Source organism: Sorex araneus, chromosome 5 (assembly GCF_027595985.1).
Source record: "Sorex araneus isolate mSorAra2 chromosome 5, mSorAra2.pri, whole genome shotgun sequence".
Lineage (NCBI taxonomy): Eukaryota > Metazoa > Chordata > Mammalia > Eulipotyphla > Soricidae > Sorex > Sorex araneus.
The window spans coordinates 75,467,961-75,488,652 of record NC_073306.1 but is presented as its reverse complement, the minus strand read 5'-3'; the positions used below and the strand labels follow the sequence as shown (position 1 = coordinate 75,488,652).

The 20,692-nt window shown below is 38.7% G+C and overlaps 1 protein-coding gene across 2 annotated transcripts in view; it reads right to left on the bottom strand.

The window, feature by feature from the left end:
* The window catches only part of HS2ST1 (heparan sulfate 2-O-sulfotransferase 1), a 157,506-nt gene that overhangs the window by 6,884 nt on the left and 129,930 nt on the right, over window positions 1–20,692 (bottom strand). For both annotated transcript variants that reach the window (XM_055139649.1, XM_004603304.2), the window contains exons 4-5: window positions 12,619–12,757; window positions 1,261–1,358 (exon numbers count right to left, since the gene is read on the bottom strand). In XM_055139649.1, the coding sequence (XP_054995624.1) occupies window positions 1,261–1,358; window positions 12,619–12,757 (237 nt within the window). The remainder of the gene's footprint in view (window positions 1–1,260; window positions 1,359–12,618; window positions 12,758–20,692) is intronic.

The window sequence follows — 20,692 nt, the reverse complement described above, 5'->3', positions numbered from 1 at the left end:
CAGAACAGATTCCATTGTTAAGTGTTACGTGACTGCAATGTATCTCAAATAGGAGAGAAAGGAACAGAAGCTATTGCTAATTCCTGACAGGAGGCATTAGGGTTCTAAGAATGGCACTAACTTGGATGGAATCCTATTTTTCTCCTACCTCTAATCCATCATTGCTCCTTCAAATGACTGATGAAAACAAATTAATTACAAATTGTTATTCCCCAATTTGTGGGCACAGCACTAATATTGTATTGGTAAGAAAACTTTGGCCACATACTGTACATTGCTGGGCCAAGTAAGAGTTAAAAGTTTGTCCCTGATACTTAAAGGACTCCATCTGTGCTCACTCTGAAGTTATGTGCTGACTCTAGCTCCTTACTAGCTACCTTGACTGGCTCCCTTGCTAAGAGAATATACGCTCTGACCCTGAACAGTCTAAAAAGGAATCGTTTTCTCCCTATTTCAATCATGTCTCTAACCATATCTTATTCCCCTACGATAGTGGCAATGCTTTATGTAACTACAGATTGCAGTTAACCTTGCATGCTCTCATTGATGCTCTGTTTTATTGTAGGCTGGAATGTAACTTAGGGTGTAACTGTGACAGCAGTCTTGAGTTCTGGTTGAGGCTTTGATGCTTAGGCCATGGTGCCATCTATGAGAGGGGACAAATAAAACATCTTGTCCCTCTCTCCTCTTTGGCTCGGTGGCTCTCACTGAGTTCAGACGAACTTGGGTGCAACAATAAATACCATTATTTTTAAAAGCTGAAAAGACAGCACTTTCTAAGGAAATAAACTCTATATAAAAGAGAAAATATCTTTGTTTCTACTCCATATTTATTAGAACATTAAATCACAACCATGATATTGGCTTTTTTCAAAGTCAAAATCATTTCAATGGTAAAACAGGTAGATAATTTACCTGCCCTGCCTTTTCTTGATCACAGAAATGGCTAAAACAAACTTAAGAGAAAATGAGGTTTCTAAAACAGTCCCTCCTCTAGTTAGGCTTGAGTATAACAAATGGTAACAATAAAAATAAATGAAAAAATTTAAGAACAGCATGGGAAACAGCACTGCAAAGATATTAATCATGGAGATTCTTGTAAATGCATTTACAGTTAACCACAAAACAAGATATTATTGAGTTACATGTTATTTACAGTTTTGTGTTTTATACCTGTCTCTCATACATTCGCAATTATGAAGTACAAATATTAAAGATAATAAAGGACGTTAGCTTTTTCAACAGAAGCTATTTTCCTACCAGCATTCCGAGCTGTGGCCACAGAAAAATGGTATTTGAAGCCATAGTTTCTCTGGAGCGCAGTCTGAGCCGCCCTCAGCTACACATTCATCAAAGGTCTGGAACAAAGAACAGAGCAGGTGAGCAGCATACACTCCAATCTCACCTATCAAATAACACAGCAACAGAGTTTTAATTTCTTTTTAAATATTTTTATTAATTTAAATGCGGGGTCAGGGGCATCTACCAGTACCTGATGGACCATACATGGGACCAGGTATCAAACTGTGTTGGCTCCCCGAAGGGGAAGTTTTAAACCCTGTATTATCTCTCTGGCCTGGCAAGATTTTAAATAAGCAGGTGGGACCGTGGTTGGATCACGACAGTGATTTGAAGGAAATGGGCAAATCATGAAGCCCTAGGTGAGACAGAGAGGGAAAGTCTTTGTTTCTCATGTCTTTGTTTTACATCTAGATGTTTAGGAGTATTTCTACCCAGTAAATTGAAAATCCAAGTAATTTATCCTTGAAAAGAAATGGTTTATGTCTAATTGGTTTATCTATATCTTGTCTCCTTGCAAAAGGATGTCTCAAAAAAAGCACTTCCTTTACCAGGAAAAAAAGAAGTCATTAAATAAATCTGAAGATACTTTTTGTGAAATAATCGCACGAAAATATGAAGTACAAGTTTTTCTCCTTTTCTCATTAAAAAAAAAAACAAAGCAGAATGATTTTAAACATTTATAACCAATATGCCCTCCTTCCCACCTGCACCTGACTGAATTAATTAGTAGGAAAAGAGACTATCAAATTAACTTCACTTTATTCAAATTAACTACACTTTATTGAGCATTTTACTGTCAGTCACAGGCATTTTAACGATGGTCTTTATCTACCTGACAAGACAAAGCTTCGAAACACTAAACTCAGGAGGCTTGGCAGTTAAAGGGAAACACCTACAAACACCATCATAACTTCTGAGAAAAAGTAGCATGAAAGAATAGAAAGAAGACTTGTCCTAAGGCTCATGAGTTTTGAACACTAGATCTGTCAGTACTATAAGTCTGTAAGACCTCAAAATCCTACTTTTTGAATCTATAAAGATAAATCTTAAGAAAAACTAAAGCACCCTTTCACAAAAAATTTATGAGGATATGGCCAAAAAATCCTTAGACCTGGATATGAGTGGAGCTATCAGCTCTATTCTGGTAACAGCCAAGACATGACAGCAAATTACAGCCCACTATCTGCCCCTGTCTCTTATACTTCACTGTGACAATGGAACGAAAAGATCTAACATCCTAAGATTTAGATTGTTTTTAAGACCATGGTTTGGGTTTCAATTCTGATGACAGAAAACTTGCATCTTCATTTCTAGTACTGTTTCATATTCAATATTTTCAGCAATAGGATTATGTAGTAGCCTTGTAATCCATTTTCAACATCTTGGACATTTCTTAAATTTTTTTCTCCCTCACTTCACATCCAGAATAATGTCTTTCTAATTCATCTCTTCTTTGATATTTCATCAGAATTTCATAATGCGAGATTATTTCTCCCCTACTTTCAGTTCACACTGTACGGTGTCCAGATTAGGCTAAGGTATCACTTCTATTTAGAAACCTTGCATGCTTCCAGCAGCTTAAAAAGGAAGTCAAATTCTTTACCCTGGTTTTCAGGATGCTCCACTTTTTGACTTCAATGTGCCAGTCTAATGTTCTCACTACTTATAGTTTCTTTCCCTCTTTTCTAGATTAATCTTTGTAGTTTCTCAAGCATATCGCATGCATCCTAAGAGTGACGCCCCCATCTTCCACCCCTGCCCAAATAAACTTTATTTTTGCTTGATTATAAAAAATGAGGTTAAGTATTAAAAGAGGCTACAATATTAGAAGTTTCACCAAGTTTCTATGCAGAAAATTATGAAAAATTAAATATTGGCTATTAGAATGAAAACTGGCTAACATATAATAAACATGTAGGATGCCTATTTTAACCCCAGTTCTCTAGTTAATTTCTAGTTTCTTTTTCCTTAATTTTGAAACTTCAAGCACCCCTTAGTTTTAAATTTGCGATCCGTACTTTCCTTCTTTCATAGCCTCAACAGTTTTAGCTTCTCCTGCAGTGAGGTACAGCCATGTGACTTACTTCATGCCAACGGTTGGCGGCAGGAGTGTGTGAGTCACATGGAATTCCAGGAAGGTGCAGTGGTGAAGCCCAATGAGCTAATCACTGGAGCACAACAGTTGAATAGCAAAAGGAAAGGAAGCCCCGTTCCTGAGTGAGACAAAAGCTACTCCAAGAGACATGACCCCTCAAAATGTCATGACCCCAGACAAAAGCCTCACCTTTAGGCTTTTATCTGTAAGGAAAATAATCTTAAACTGTTTGCATTATCTTGAGAATTTTAGCATGTATTCTATTTCACTTACCAAATGTTCACCTCTCCCAGAAATTCTAGCTCAGCATACTAAAGAATCAAAATGTTACCATCAGTATTTTTTTTCACCTATAAACCAATTCTTTGTGAACAGAATACATATGTTCTGAATTGCAAGAAATGTGAAAATACCCTTTGGACTATTGTTGCTCAACTGGGGACCATATGGCATCTGCGGGCCTCCAGGTTATTCTAAGGGGCCCACAGGTGAAAACTGTGTAAAGGGGGATAGAAGGGGGCGGGGAGCGCTTAAGGACAACCTGTAAATGGGGTGGGGGAGGGTGGGGCACAAAAAGGAACAATATCAGAGGAGGGTCATGTCAGAAAAAAGAAGAAACATTTCATTAAATGATTTAGGTTATTCATTTAGATATTTAAGCTCCTAATAGGCTTAAAAAATTAAAATTTGATGCATGATAGTGATGGTAATTATATTTACATTAAAATTATTTTTCCTGAAAATGATCTTGCTCTCTTCCTATTGCATATAGGGTACTGAAGCCAAGTAGTGAAGCCAAGTACTGAAGCCAACTTCCTGCTTAGATAAAAGCTTATCTGCATCTGTAACCCCCCACTGCCCTCATCTTTAAAGAGGCATCTCCTTCTCCTATCTTTGAATACCATATCTTACCCCCTTCTGAGCTCCTGCTCAAATTTTCCCTAGCTTATTCTATCATCTTTCCTGGCTCTCTTCAGATATATTAATACGCCCATGTGTCTACTACGTTAAAGAAACATTTCCTGATGTTTCTGGTTTCTTTAAAAGCCAACATCTATCTAAAGAGTAGTCTTTCTTCTCGGTCTTAACTTCCTCTCTCACTCCTCGATCCTTTGGATTCCAATTAAACTATTTTCTCTGGCATCCCTAATGATCTCCCCACTGACAAATCCAAAGCAAAGTTTTCAATCCTCATTTCACTAACTTCTCTGTAGTTGAAATTATGTTCTCATTCACTTCCAGGTCTTGCTATGTTTGTCCTCTGATTCTCTGGTCTGTTCCTCCTTCCTTGCCCACTCTTAAAGGTTGGCATGCCCAGAAACACATATTTGCACCCCCCCACACACACATACACATTTTGATTTGTGTCCTCTTTCCATTCTCTACATGGTCAAAGAGTGACTTTATTCAAATTAACGTTTCAACATCTACCTAATGTTGCTGTCTCCCAATTTATATAGTCCAGATCTATTTCTGAGATAAAATTTCTAGTGAATATTTGATTTACATTTAATATGTGAAATATAAATGTTCATTTTAAAGTATGCCCAAATATTTAGGAATCCATTTAACAAAATATGTGAAAGATTTATTTAGTGCTATTAATCAGTTATTCTTTGTCTTCTCGTGTGTGTGTGTGTGTGTGTGTGTGTGTGTGTGTGTGTGTGTGTGTTTGGTTTGGGGGCATTCCTGGTGATGCTCGGGGCTTATTACTGGCTCTGTACTCAAGGATCACTCCTGGCAAGATTCGGGGACCATATGGGGTGCTGGATATGGAACCCAGATTAGCTGCATGCAAGACAAAAACTCTACTTCCCATACTAACACCCTAAACCCATTAATCAATTCTTAATAAACAAAAGAAGACACAAAGAAATGAAAACCTATTTCTCATTTATGGCTTAAAAGAATCAACATAATTGAAATCATCATATTACCCAAAGTAGTCTACAGATTTGATGCAATCCCTACTAAAATTCCCATGGCACTCTTCAAGGACATAGAACAAATGTTTTAAATTGGTATGGATCCATAAACTCCACAAAGCAATCCTAAGAACAAAGATGGGAGGTTATGCATGCTCATCTATATACAGGAGTCTTTTCCCTTTCTTTTTGATTATCTCTTTGTCCCAATATTTGTTCAGTAGTACCTTGTTCAGCTTCCAAGTTCCCCAGCTTTCTATGATTTACTTTCATCTTCAAAACATTACATTCTGAGATCATGCTTGGTATATTTCTATTTTCTTGATTTTATGGAAACCTATTTTGTATCCCAGCATGTGATCAATCTTAGAGAGTGACCATGAGCATTGGAAAAAAGGTGAGCTTGGCTTTTGAGGGGTGATGAATTCTAAGTCCATTTCTTTTGCTGGGTTTAATCAGTTAGCACTTAAGGAGGATGTTTCCTTATCAATTCTCTGGATAATTGACCAACTTAATGGTGTTAGTGTGGTATTAAAATCTCCTACTACTACTGTGTTTCTTTAAATGTTATCCTTCAGGCCTACTAATATTTTTTACATAGTTTGATGATTCCATTTGGTGCATTATGTACTACTGAGTGTGTTACGTCTTGGTGTGTAGACACTTGGTCATTATATAAAGTCGACAACCTCTTTTATTACCTTTTCTAGGCTGAACTCTATTTTGTCTGACTTAAGTGTGGTTGTTTGATGTAATATGGTTGTACAGGCTAGTGTTTGCCTGGAGTTGTTTTCAGTCTTACTTTGAGCCTGTGCTTTTCCTGACAGTGTAAGTCACTTACAAACAGATTCAGTTGAGTTTTTTTTTCTTTTTGGGTCATACCCAGCGATGCACTGGGGTTACTCCTGGCTCATGCATTCAGGAATTACTCCTGGCGGTGCTCGGGGGACCATATGGGATGCTGGGAATCGAACCAGGGTCAGCTGTGTGTAAGGCAAATGCCCTACCCGCTGTGCTATCATCCAGACCCTTGAGTCTGAGTTTTCTGATCTATCCGGTCACTCCATGTTCTCCAATCTGTGCATTCTGACATTCACATTAAGTGAAAGTATTTAAACAAAAGAAATTAATTCCATCTACCTGCATGGGTTCTGAGTGATTCTGTAGCCTTTATTTCTTTAGTCTTTTATGAGATGACTAAGGTATCCTGCAACATTGATCTAGTGATCAAAACCTTTGTTAACTGTTGCCAATGAAAATCTTGTTACACCTCAAATTTGATAATCTAGTTGGATTATTTTCTGGATGCCTATTTTATACACTGGGTTCAGGGTAACATTTTGAAAGGTCTACAGTGATTCTTACTGGGGATCCCTTAGAGATAATACTTGGCTTTGCTCTTGCTGCTTAGAATTGTTTACCTCTCCTTGGCTCTTGCTTATTTTAGTTTGTGTGTCTTGGTGTTTTTCTGTTGGGGTTTATTCTGTCTGGAACTCTTGGAGCTTTCTGGATATAAGTGTTTAGTTTGATCTTCAGCTTGGTGACAAATTACAATTTTCTCACCCAAACTTCTTCGCCATTCGCTTCCCCCGTGTGGGGATTATGGGGGCTAGCTCAAGAGGTAACTGTCCATGGCTCCCTTCTGTCACTCCTTTTGGGTCCGGAGGTGGGGGTCTCAGGGAGTGCCCATGATGGAGATGCTCAGGCAGCTCACTCCCTCTCTAGGACTCGGGGGTGGGTGGGTCGCAGGGGCTGCCTCCTACAGTGACATGCAGGGGGCTCCTATTCCCCTCTCTGTGTGTCAGTGGCATGGGCAGTGTGGCTTTCCCTCTCCTATCACTGGTGATGTGAGCACCTTGAAGCTCAGCGCTGGGTGTGGCCTGGAGGGCAGGCAGTTGGCTTTTCCATCTCCAGTAAGCACAAGGGCCCTGATGCAGCCAGGGGTGCGGGCCAACTGGCTTCTGGTGGCTCTCCCTGCCACTGGCTCCCTTTGGGGTCAACAGCTCTAGTGGGATTAAATTGTGTTGATGCCATTTATTATGCCAGTTTCATGTAAGGGAGTGATGGGAAGTGATTGTTAAGGAAATCCCATCATGTTTTCTCTGTAGGCCATTTGGAATTGACAGGCTTTTCTTTTTTTAAAAAAAAAAATTAATTTTATTTTATTGAATCACTGTGAGATAGTTACAAGCTTTCATTTTTGGGTTACGATCACACAATGATCAAACACCCATCCCTCCACCAGTGCACATTCCCCACCACCAATATCCCCGGTATACCCCCCTTTTCCCACCTTCCCTCTGCCTCCATGGCAGACAATATTCCCCATACTCTCTCTCTACTTTTGGGCATTATGGTCTGCAATACAGATACTGAGAGGTCATCATGTTTGGTCCTTAAACTACTTTCAGCACACATCTCCCATCCTGACCAATTCCTCCAACCATCATTTTCTTAGTGATTCCTTCTCTATTCCAGCTGCCTTCTGCCCCCCCCCCCCCCGCCCCCGCTCATGAGGCAGGCTTCCAGCTATGGAGCAATCTTGCTGGCTCCCTTGTATCTACTGTCCTTGGATTGACAGGCCATTCATTCTAATCTGGGTGGGTCAGAGGTAGCGGAGGGGGGCAGGGGGGCTGCTCACATCAGTGACGTCTGGGTGGCTCTGAATGGCTTCCTTTGTTAGTCTCCCATCTCTCATTGTCACCTGGGGGTGTGGGCAGGGGTTGTAGAGGCTTCCTGTGGTGGTGGTGTTGTTGTTGATGTTCAAGCAGTTCAGTCATGAGCACAACTGGTGCTCAGCTGGGGTGGGGTCATGGGAGTTGTCACAGAAGCAGCACCAGTAGCTTTCTGCAGCATCCTTTTCTCTTAGTTCCCTCTCGAGTCCCACTTTCTAAATACCAGTGGGCAAACCGATATTTATTGGCTTGCTGGTTGGTCGTTTTATGCAGTGATGAGGATAAAGCCCAGGGCACGTGTCAAAGGCATGAACTCTACCACTTAATCATACCCTCGGCTCTTGGGTTCTCCTCTACATGGAGCTCAGGACTATTTTACTCTTAAGTAAGTACAATCTCCTTTGGGGCTCTGCCAAAGAAAATAATAAAGTTATATAAATATTTCTATATTTGGAAAACATGAGTGATAAGAATGACAGGCGCAGTTTTTATTATTTGGAAGTCAGAAAAATGGCCTCAGCTGGAAGAAGGATGAAGGGACAATCTGGCTTTTTGAATTTTAGTATTTGGCAGATATTTTCTGGCAAAGAAAACAAAAGGGTTCGTAAACCCATTGAATTCTCAACTGAAGCTCTTTGACCCTGGACCCCGTTCTCCCCACAGGTGACATGACATAAAGTGTCTGCAGACAGTTTGGGTCCTAGTCACTCAGAGCTGTGTAGAGAATGCTATGAGGCAGATGCTGGTAAACATCCTACAAAACACTGACAAGTGATTCCCTTCTTTCAAGAATCATTTGCTACAATAAAAAAAATTAAGCTCTCAAGCAAAAAGTAAAATTTAAGTAAAAAACAAAGGGGCAGGATTTTCTCTCCAGCAATGCTTGGGAGTTGAGGTGGGGGTCATTCCCAGCAATACTCGGCCCACGTGCTCAGAGAGATGGTGTTGAGGGTGACCCTGTCCAAACCCAGCAGTGTCTGGGAGGGGGGGAGGCTGTAATCTGGGGGTGCTGGGGATCAATCTTGTGATGGGTACAGGGAAAATATATATTCCAACCTTTTGGACTATCTCCCTGGGTCTATTAGAAGATTTTTGTCTGTTACTATAAGCTTGACAGCTTCCTAATACTTAAAACTTTTCTGATGAGACTCTGATAATACTAATAAATGTGAATTCGGGATACTGTTTAAGGTTTAAGGTGTGTTAATATTTGGAAAGTTCATATAACACAGTGAACTACTCTGGTCCAAATGACAAATACATGATCTTATAAAATTATGCCCAGGAGCTGGAGTGATAGTACAGTGTTGGGGAGCTTGCCTTGTATGACACCAACCTAGTTTAATCTCTGGCATCCCATCCGTGAGCACTGCTAGGAGTGATTCCTGAGTGCAGACCCATGAGTAATTAAGTAACCCCTGAGCCTTGCCAGGTGTCAGGTGACCCCCCCAAAAAAGAACAAAGTAAGTAAATTAAGCTCAGTTAAAAGCTCTAAAGTGTTATATCAACAAATTATAATGTAGCAGAGCATATAGTTCCCTCCCATGAGTTTAAATCCAATGCTGAGATGACCTTAAGAGACTAAGAAAAATACCAATGAATTTCTGAAAAAGCTACTAAAAGTCCTCTTTTTTTCTAAAACATGTATTCATAAAACAGGATTTTCTTTATATACTTTGACCCAAGGATATTTAATAGGCTAATTCAGCAGCAGATGTAAAACTCCAGCTCTTGGGGCTAGGGTCAAGAGCACAGGTGTGGGATTCTGGTTAGGCCCCTGAAACTACATGGCCCACAAAGTTCTGCCAAGGTGGTCCCAGTTGGTCCCTGGAGGTAGATGGTGGAGTGATCTACAGGCTCGGGTCCTAGCATTGGAAGGCCTGGTCCTGTTCCCTGGGCAGGACTGGGAGTGGCCCCTGCATGCCTGCACACTGTGTGGGAGGTCCCTTTATCTACCCCCTGCCCCCATCCCACCAAGTCCAGCTGACTATATTAAGTCAAACAGTTTTTAAATTTGCAAAAATTTAAAATATTCTTTCTGGAAGATGATCATTTGAAAATAGTATGTTATCAGGATAGGCAGGCTTAGCACTATTATTTTTTATTAGTATTTAAAAAATTACCCAGTAAATTGGTAAATTTCAATAGATGCAGTTAATATAAACAAAAGCTATTTCAGGGTTCTTAATAAATTTTAAAGAGAATTTTCAGAAGAGCCAGTAGTAGAGCATGTGCCTTAAATGTGTGAGGCCCTGGGTTCAATCACTGGCACTGTAACACAAACCAAAAAAAGGGTTCTGAGTGATTTTTAAGTAGAAAATGTTCATTAGTCTGGAAACTTTTATTTCTGCAGTTCACAGTTTTTCAATGTTTACCTTTGGATTATTTAATTTCCTTATTTTCCAAGTTCTGGCAGAGATTAAATTAAGTAAAGTTTTAGTTATTAAAAAATGTATTTGAAATCTTCAAAATAAAATGACTGGAATATTCCTTTAAAACAAGAGTACGGAACTGAGTATTCTCTAACTGTGCTTTAAAGTATCACTTGAGTTAAAAAAAAAAAAAGTCCAACTTTTTGGAAATGCAGTCATTGCAAGTTATTACCAATTTCCACCCTTGAAAGATATTTCTTATATATTAACAGTCACCTTTAATACCCACTTGGTATACTAGGCATTTTTTAAAAAAGTTGAATGGCATTATCAACTTTACAGATAAGAGTTTATTAATAATAAGTCTTATCAGTTTTTATTTAGGACCTTTATGAAATAAAATACTGCTACATTCCAGAATAATAACCAACCTCTGAGAAAGGTTGGTTTCTCAATGAGAAAACTCATAGGTTGGATTCTAATGAGAAAAAAAAAATTTTTTAACTTTGTGTTTTAATTATTCAACAATGAATGACTCATTCTGCCTAAAATAAAACAATGTAATTTCTCTTTTTCATTTCAATAGAACATTTGTAGGGGCTGGAGAGACCATGGAGGGGCTAATGTGACTGCCGTGCATGCAGCAGACCCTGGTTTGAATCCTGGCACCGCAGATGGTTCCCTGAGCACCATCAGGAATAAGCCCCAAGCACAGAGCCAGAAGTAAGCCCTGAGCACTGCTGGATGTAGCCCCAAAACAAAATATAACAAAACCTGCCTGTGATATATATGTGCTTAATTTTGTTTAATTTTTTTATGTATGCATATATATAAAATTTTGTTTTGGTTACCAGGACTGTGGTACCAGGTATCCACCAAGAATTTCATATAAACAAGGCATGCATTTTACATATTTCAAGCACCTGCCTGTCATGTTTTTAATCAAAGCTATGCAATCATAATAGCTTTCTGTATTGAACATGCAACATTGGAATATTTTTCCCTATAGATGTTAAGTAGCATATTGTTACAATAAATGATACGGCTTAAAAAACTGTAAGTAATAATAAGCATTGAAATAACTTTAGAAATGAATCAAAATATATTCTAAATTACCATGGCAGAAAAGGTAACATTATTAGACTTTATAAGAAACTTTGGAGACTCACCACAATAAAATAAGTACACATTTTTTAAGGATTAAATAATGCTGAAGTAGCTGAAATAAACTTTGATCAGCTCTGTTTAGAACAATACCTTCTGCCTGAAGTTTTGAGACTAAGGAAAGAACAGTTTCTAGAAAATATAATGAAATAAGCAAGAAACTAGTCCCTCTCATTTGAGTGTGAACAGATCTAATTTAAAGAAAGATATTAATTGCTATGTGTAAATTAGCATAATATGTCAAAGATCTAGCACAACTCTAGTACAACTACTATCAACATTCAGGTTTATAAGGCACAGAATTCATTCATTTAACCCTTTACTAAGTCCAGAGCATGATACTGGGGCAACAAAGATGAATAAAACATAGTCCCTGCTTCAGAAAGTGTATAACCTTTAGGAAATGCATATATGTAAGCAAATAATTCAAACACCACAATGCCAATTCCTGAGAAATAGAGAATTGGATGGGGGCTTTGGAAGCCTGGATCACTCACTGAGACAAGTGATCTCAACCGGCCAATAAAACTGTTGTTCTCCTCCACTGCCTGTAAAAACAGCAAAGTGGTATTCCCTCAACGGATAATCACAAACCAATACAAACTGCCAGGATCAAGATTAAGGGAAACAAAATATGCAACATTAATGAATAATTTTAATGATCCCAGAAAAAACTATTAATAAGACTAGAATAGAGCCAACACCCACCCTGATAAAGAATTTTTTAAAAAATCGCAAAATGTACATAGGCTCCAAAATACTAGCTAATATCATTTTACTTTTGCTTTTTACCAATCAAAAAAATTTTTTTTTTAATCTCCAGAATGAAGGCTGGAGAGACAGCTCAAGGGCTGAGTGCATACTTTGCATGCAGGCGGTCTGGGTTTGATCTATGACATTTCAAGATCCAACCTCTGAATACAGAATGGGGGCAGCCTTGGAGCACTGCCAGGTGTGGCTCAAACCCCTTTCCTGGCCCCAAATTTCCAAAATAACCAAGTAATGCATTTACAATCAAAAACAAAACCTAAAGCTATCCTGTATTTTATAAACAATTCCCTTTATAAAAATCTCAAAAGTTTTACCTTTTTGTCTCCTTGTTTTCGTCTCCTTAACCCTGGTCTATAATCATCTCCGAATCTCAGGAAGTAGTAGTAAGAAACAAGCCTCTCAATAGGATCCCTTATGACATTAATGTAAATTGGTTTCTTCTTCACACCAAACCTGAAATCAAACAAAACTTAAACTGTGAAGTTGACCTTTCATTCTGTACAGAGATGTTCTGAAAAGTGTTAAGTTTGAGCTATTGTTTCTATATGGAAAGAATATAAAATATACAGAAATTAGGACAGAATTTATGATTGTATCACAAAACAGTACGTTAGTAAGAATTTAAAATGATACTGAAGAGAAAACCAAGTAAGAAACAATTTTGTATGTTACTAGCATAAATTACCTAAAATGTTTTAATCTGATATAGGAATGACTTCTCACTTTTAACCTACCTAACTGAATAAACATTCTCAGAGGATAGAGCGTAAATCTGCACCAGGGAGCCATTTTGAGTCCACAATTATACTGATTTTAATGATAAGGTGGAAGTGAAAGACATGCTTTCAGTATTATTTTCTTTAGAAATGATTTTAAAGAATTAAAAGAACACAGAAGGCTTTTACTTTAATAACTCTTGCATATTAGAACTTGTCTTTTTAAACTGTGTTTTGCAGCCCAATGCAGGAAAACCTTCAAAAAATTAATTTTAAAATAAGTTTTTTTCCACCCCCAAGGGGAGGGAGGGCGGCAAGCCCAGTGGTGCTCAGTAAACCGAAGGCTTACTCTTGGCTCTGCACTCGGGGATCACGCCTGGTGGGCTTAGACCACCGTATGTGGCGGCTGGGAATGAACTGACATGGGCTGTGTGCAAGGTAGCACCCTACCCACTGTACTAACACCCTAGCCCCTAACATAAATTTCTTCCTGACTTAATGATTATCAGTAAATATCTGATTTGTATACTGAAGTCACCCAAAAATGAAACTTAGAGGGGTCATGAATGAGATAAGTTTAAGCAGCCTAGCCCTGGAATTATCCAGTAGGCACTGTTCTGATGTCCCCACTTTCTGCTTATAATTCTAGGTCGGGGTTTCTCCAACAGCAGGGGGGAGGGGGGATGACGATGGGGATGTGACGGGGCCCAGGACACTGCAAGGGAGCCACAGCTAAAATTACATGTGAATGAGGGACCACATCATGCGTTTAGGGGATAGGTAGGGGGCCTTATAGGAAGGAAACCAGGTTGAAGGTGACCATGGTGGGAAGGGGGCCAGAACTGGAAAAAGGTTCTGAAACACTGCGGCAGACACTTCGTTTTCCTTTATCCTCCAGTTAATATTGTTACCAAGTCCCTCTGATTATCTGCAACCCAGATTTGGGTGGCATATTTGTGTATGTAGATTCTACGTACCAATATGTGTGAATTCATTCTGGAATTATTAAAAACTATTTTATTTTATTTTATTTTTCTCATCAGTATAACAAGGCAATTAGTCCATGACATTTTTTTTAAAGTTCCCCCCCCCTTTTTTTTTTAAAGTTTTATAGAATCACTGTGAGATAGTTACAAGCTTTCATGTTTGGGTTACAACCACACAATGATCAAACACACATCTCTCCACCAGTGCACATTCCCCACCACCAATACCCCCCAATATAACCCCCCTTTCTCACCCTCCCCCTGCATCCATTGCAGACAATATTCCCCATACTCTCTCTCTACTTTGGGGCATTATGGCTTGCAACACAGACACTGAGAGGTCATCATGTTTGGTCCATTATCTACTTTCAGCGCACATCTCCCATCCCGACTGATTCCTCCAGCCATCATTTTCTTAGTGATCCCTTCTCTACTGCAGCTGCCTTCTTTCCTCCGCTTATGAAGCAGGCTTTCAGCTATGGGGCAATCCTCCTGGCCCTTGTATCTACTGTCCTTGGGTGTCAGACTCATGTGATGTTATTCTATATTCCACAAATGACTCCAGTCCTTCTATGTCTGTCCCTCTCTTTCTGACTCATTTCACTTGACTTCATCTCTCTTAACAGCTGCATAGTGGAACAAGGAAAGCCTCTTCAACAAGTGGTGCTGAGAAAACTGGATAGCTACCTGCAAAAAAATGAGCTCTCACCTCTGTCTAATGCCAGGCACAAAAGTGATCAAAGTGGATTAAAAACCTTAATATCAGACACAAATCTATAAGGTACATAGAAGAAAATGTAAGCAGAATCCTCCATGATATTGAAGCTTAAAGCATCTTTAAGAATGAAACAGCACTGACCATGCAAGCGGAAGCAAACACAAACAGATGGGACTACATCAAACTAAGAAGCTTCTGCACTTCAAAAGAAACAGTGACCAAAATACAGAAAGAGCCCACAGAATGGGAAAGAATATTTACTCAATACCCATCTGATAAGGGATTAATATCCAGGATATACAAGACACTAGTAGAAGTGTACAAGAAAAAACCTCCAACCCCATCAAAAAATGGGGAGAAGAAATAAACAGAAGTTTCCTTAAAAAAGAAATACAAATGGCCAAAAGGCACATGAAAAAATGCTCCACATTGCTAGTCATCAGGGAGTTGCAAATCAAAATAACAATGAGATACCATCTCACATCACAGAGACTGGCACACATTCAAAAGAACAAAAGTAACCAGTGCTGGCGTGGATGGGGGGGAGGGGGGGAAGGGATGTTCTTTCACTGTTGGTGGGAATGCTGACTGGTCCAGCCTTTCTGGAAAACAATATGGACAGTCCTTCAAAAACTAAAAATTGAGCTTTCATATGACCCCACAATACCACTTCTGGGAAAACATCCCGAGGATGCAAAAAAGCACAGTAGAAATGACATCTGTACCTATATCTTCATTGCAGCACTGTTCACGATAGCCAAAATCTGGAAACAACCCAAGTGCCCTAGAATATTTTTATAGTTTAGTGTATAGACATAAGGCATGGAACCATAACAGTAAATATGCATAACAACAACAACAACAACAAAATCACATCAAGCAACTCAGTTCAGCTGGTTAGAAAACAAGCACCCTGTTAGGAATACAGATGAACTTTTTTGCCGAGGAGGTAGTTTTGTATAGGAGGAAATGTGGTCTAGGGACACAGATTCTGCCTTTTATCCTGGCTAATCAGTCAAGCTGTTTCCAAGAGGGCTCAGGTGACAGAGTAGAAAAATCCATCTTTTCTCCAAGAAAATAAGCCACTGCTGGCCTGTTAGAACATGACTTTCCTAAGAGTTGAAGCACACACTTGGTAGGAATCTGTGATGTTATAAGAGAATCAATACCAGGGCGGGCTGGCAAGAAGACTCTAAGGAACCCTACTCTCATTGTGGCATGACAGGGCAAGGATGCAAACCAGCATCATTTCTCTGGCAACAACACTTGATGGACAGCTTGGAAAAATATATGAACATCAAGAATGGTTAAAAGAGGACCAGGAAGAGAGGTCACTGGGCTGAGTGCCTGCTTTGCATGCAGGAGGCCAAGGTAAGTCACCATCAGGTTAGGTCTGAGCCTGACCAGGACTAACCTCAAGCAGAGAGCTGGGAGTAACCTCTAAGCACCAACAGGTGTGACCCCAAAACAGACAAATAAAAGTTAAGTGTTACCACATGCATACTCAAAATATTTGAAAGGAGCCTTATCAACTGGTTAAAGCAATGCCTATGTGGAAGACGATGAAGTTGAAAGATGGCTGAATAAAATCATAATGCCTAAAATGAGAGAGAGAAAGAAAGAGAGAGAGACAGAGAGAGAAGAGAGAGATGCCTGCAAGAGGCAGGCTGGGGCTGGGGGAAGGGAAACTGGGAACACTGGTGCTGGGAAATTATACTGGTGAAGGAATGGGTGTTAGAACACTGCGTGACTGAAACGCAATCATGAGCCATTTTATAATGCTCTATCTCACGGTGAGTCAATTAAAAAAAATGGCTGAATAGTCTGTGGGATAGATAATACTTTGATATTTCTACTTCCTGCTCTATACTAACCTCTAGTTAAGTGACTTCTCCTTGGGGATGCTGATATGTTCTACATATTTTCCCCAAACTCTACGGACCCTGAAAGGTTCATACAAATGTTCAAAGTTATCTAGTAATAAGTTCCCATTGGCTTGTTTCAAAAATAGTGAATCACTTGCTGGTATTTATTGGTATTTTTGGTCTCAGTAATATTGGCCTCATTAATAATACAAATATATTAATAATATGACTATTATATTAATATATTGTATTATATCAATAATATGAATACATTATTTCTGAATAATTTTCTCTTGAAAAAGGAATTCAGGGGCTAGAGCAATAGCACAGCAGGTAGGGCACTTGCCTTGCACATAAGCCCATCTGGGTTTGATCTCTGGAGCCCCATATGGTCCCCAGATCTTGTCAAGAGTGATCCTTGAGCACAGAGCCAGGAGTACGCCCTGAAAACTTGCCAGGTGTGGCCCAAAAAGAAAAAAAAAAGGAAAGAAAAAAGGGATTCAGAGCTTGAACAATAATTCAAGTGGTATAACATTTGCCTAGCAAGTTGGGGGCCCTGAGTTGGATCCCCAAAACCACATGCACACCCCAAAGCCCATGAGGGATAGCCTGGGCAGCACCCAAGCACTGCCAGATACAATCCAGGTGGTCCCTGGCACTGTGGGCCTCAGTACAGACCAGAGAGGTCTGTACCACCAGCCAAGCATCACTCAGAGTGCCACCTGCACTACTGGGTGGGGCCCTATGGAAAAAGAAAGGGAACTCATCTCCTATGCATCACCGCAATATCCCATCTGCAAGATAATACAGTCAGCTGGGGAAACAATTTGGCAGATTTCTTAGAGTTACCATATAATCCAGTAATCCTATTACAGGTCTTCACCCAAGAGAAATGAAGACATATGTCCACACAAAACCTGTATGCAAATGTTTTAGCAGCTTTACTCAATTACCAAAACCTGGAAAGAACCCAAGAAACTGGTAATTGTTAGATATTGTGTGCATCAATTTAATGGCATCAGTATGGATCTATCTACTGATGAGTCTATCAAACTGGCAAAATATACGAGCATCATGCTAAGAGATGGACATGACTTCATGGCTGACTGCCCTGTGTGTGGAGGACCTGGGTTAGGTTGCCAGCACTGAAACCAAGGAAACAATCCGCAGAATCTGATCAAAACTAGCTTTGAAATAAATTTCCTGGGGTCCAGGGATATAGCTCAGCTGTTTAAAATATTTACAAAGCAAGCATAAGGTCTCAAGTTGAATCCCTGGGACCACCGCCATGTGCTGAGTTGACACTGTTGTAGCACTGCTGTCCCGTTGTTCACCGATTTGCTCGAGCAGGCACCAGTAACATCTCCACTGTGACGTTACTGTATTTGTTACTGTTTCTGGCATATCAATACACCACAGGTAGCTTGCCAGGCTCTGCCGTGCGGGCGGGATACACTCAGTAGCTTGCCGGGCTCTCTGAGAGGGACGGAGGAATCCAACCAGGGTCAGCCACGTGCAAGGCAAATGCCCTACTCGCTGTGCTATCACTCCAGTCTGACACTGATAGCTCTCCTAAAATTTCTGATCACACCACAGCCAGCTGTGTGAGCACCACAATTTCAGACAATGAAATTTTGTAGTGAAATTTGGAAAGCACTGGAGACCAAGCAAGCAAGCGCTGCAATCTGATAAGCCATCCTGGGTAAATAGTACAACTAAATGTGTGAGCACCACGATGACAACAATAAGGGAGGTGGGGGATAACTCTCGTTTAGTGGAACATTGTTCATTATAAAGGAAAATGTTACTGAAACATATTTTAAGAAGTATGTTGTCATGTTCAACTAAATGAAAGCATTGGCAATGTTTACTGCATAAATGGGTGAATTAAACTTAATGTTTTCACTCTATATTAAAACATAAGGAACTCATAGAAAGTGGGCTTGCGAGGAACTTATGGAAAATGAACTGCAACTTATTCAACTTTGTATTACCTACAGCCCAGGAAATTTTGAAAAAGTCTAACCGGCACAGTTTTAAGTGTTAAGTTCCAAATTAGTGACATAAATTTTTGCTCTTTTTTGCTATTATTAAGTTCTGAATAAGATAAATATAACCAAATGTGGCCTGAGCAGACATGAGTTTACAAAAGTACGGCGTGCTTCTTAGTGTTCAGTCTAGATTGCAAAAGATGTCTTGCTTTATTTTTCTCTTACTTCCTGGATGTCCTGGGGTTCCTTGGTTTATATTCCTTTTAGCATCTGCTAAAGCAATTGAAAAGCTATGTGATTAATTATTTCTTTCACCAAATTCCATCATTTTCTCTCCCTGAAGGCAAGCATTTTAATGGACTCCACAAGGTACAAGTCAAGAATATTTTCGAATAAAGTGATTTAAAATTTGGTAGGATGATGTTTCTTTTCACTCCTTTACTCATTCATAGTGGCCATAGCTTCCAAACTCAAGAGTATTTTCAAAGATTCTAGTTACATTTATAATAGCTCAGATATATGTAATATATAGTTGATCTTTCAGGTACTTGCTGAAATCTTATAAAAGTCTATTTAAAATATTCACAATACCTTTCTATTCCAATAACATGAGATCCATTATGAAAATCTCCAAACCCTTATATGTTCATGTTAGTTTTTAATAAATGAGATTAATCTTTTAAAGAGCATTATACTTTTTCAACTGCCAAGTACCCCAGCATATACCAGAGCTCCATTCTAAGTGTAAGACTTTTGCCAAAAGCAAAAGCACTCAATATATTATTTTAATAATGAAAACTTCAAGTATTAGAAACCAAGCTCTGTGTGGAAAAAAATAAATCATTTAGGTGAAAGGGTAACAAACATTCAATTGAAGGATAATACAGCCCCGAGGGAAAATTTGCATATGAATGAAGTTTATGAAATTGGTTCAATGCCACTGTAAAGAAAAAATAATTAGTTTATTTTAAAGCTGCCTATAAAACATTTTCAATATTGTGTTATGAATTATTTATAGAAAAGTGTACATCTGACTTTAAAGTTATCATTTTATTGAATCTTGAGTACTGTAGAAAGAACTAGAAATAATATACTGTTTTATGTGTTCAATATTTTGGAGATTCCTTTTTAATTACAAGCTTTTTAAAAAAGCAAGGATTTATTATCAACTAAAAATTAGTAATAAGGCATTGAACCTTTTTCTCAAATTAAAAAAACCTAAGTGGAATTACTAATTTAATTTCCCAGTTTTACATAGAATATTCTTTAATACTGTCAAATACACAGGATGTAGTATATTAAAGTCATGATAGCTTATGAAAAGACTAAGGAAACTTTATATTTTGGGAAATTCCAGGATTTAGCCTAGAAACATGTCTAAACTGAAAAATACCAAAAATATTTCTAAACTTTTTTAAAGTGAATCAAAATCTTTCTAAAGAAAGGATGTGGATTTGAGAAATGAGGAAGTAAAAAGTCCCCATGTTTTGTTTAAAAACACTTAAAATGGATTCACAAGCTTCATATTTTAGAAATGTTCCTCTTGACCAGCTTTCTGATTAGTACTTAATGTGGCATAAATTCTACAGGGAGCCTGTGTTTGAAAGAGAAAAGCAAGCCTTTTATAAACTTTTCTTGAGAGAATTATATGGTTCTTCTCCAAAATATGAGACGTGAAAGCTATTTTTTTCCTGTTTCTGGCAAATTACTATGAATAGAATGTAAAAGCAGTAAGGTTTGGGAGGAATATATCACAAATTTAAGGAGTATAAAAAGGTAGCTTAGCAAATTAGTTGAGAAGCAGCTGTATTGGGCCCCAATAACTAAGTATTGATTTCTCTGTTTCCTCAATTCTCAGTTAATGGTGTGGTCAAAATCTGCTTAGCTTCTTGGCTAAAACCTGAAGTTCTATTAAAATAACTTAATTTGACGGTACAAGAAAGAAGTATAATAATGGTAAACAACTTTAACCATGTTTCCTACAATCTTCCTTGATTTTAAATATTAATGACAATTATCAATTTATGAACACTAGAGGGCAGTAGCGCACTGGCAGGAATATTTAAATTACACAGCAAACCAGCACTTTTTTTAAAAAACGTTCACAATTCT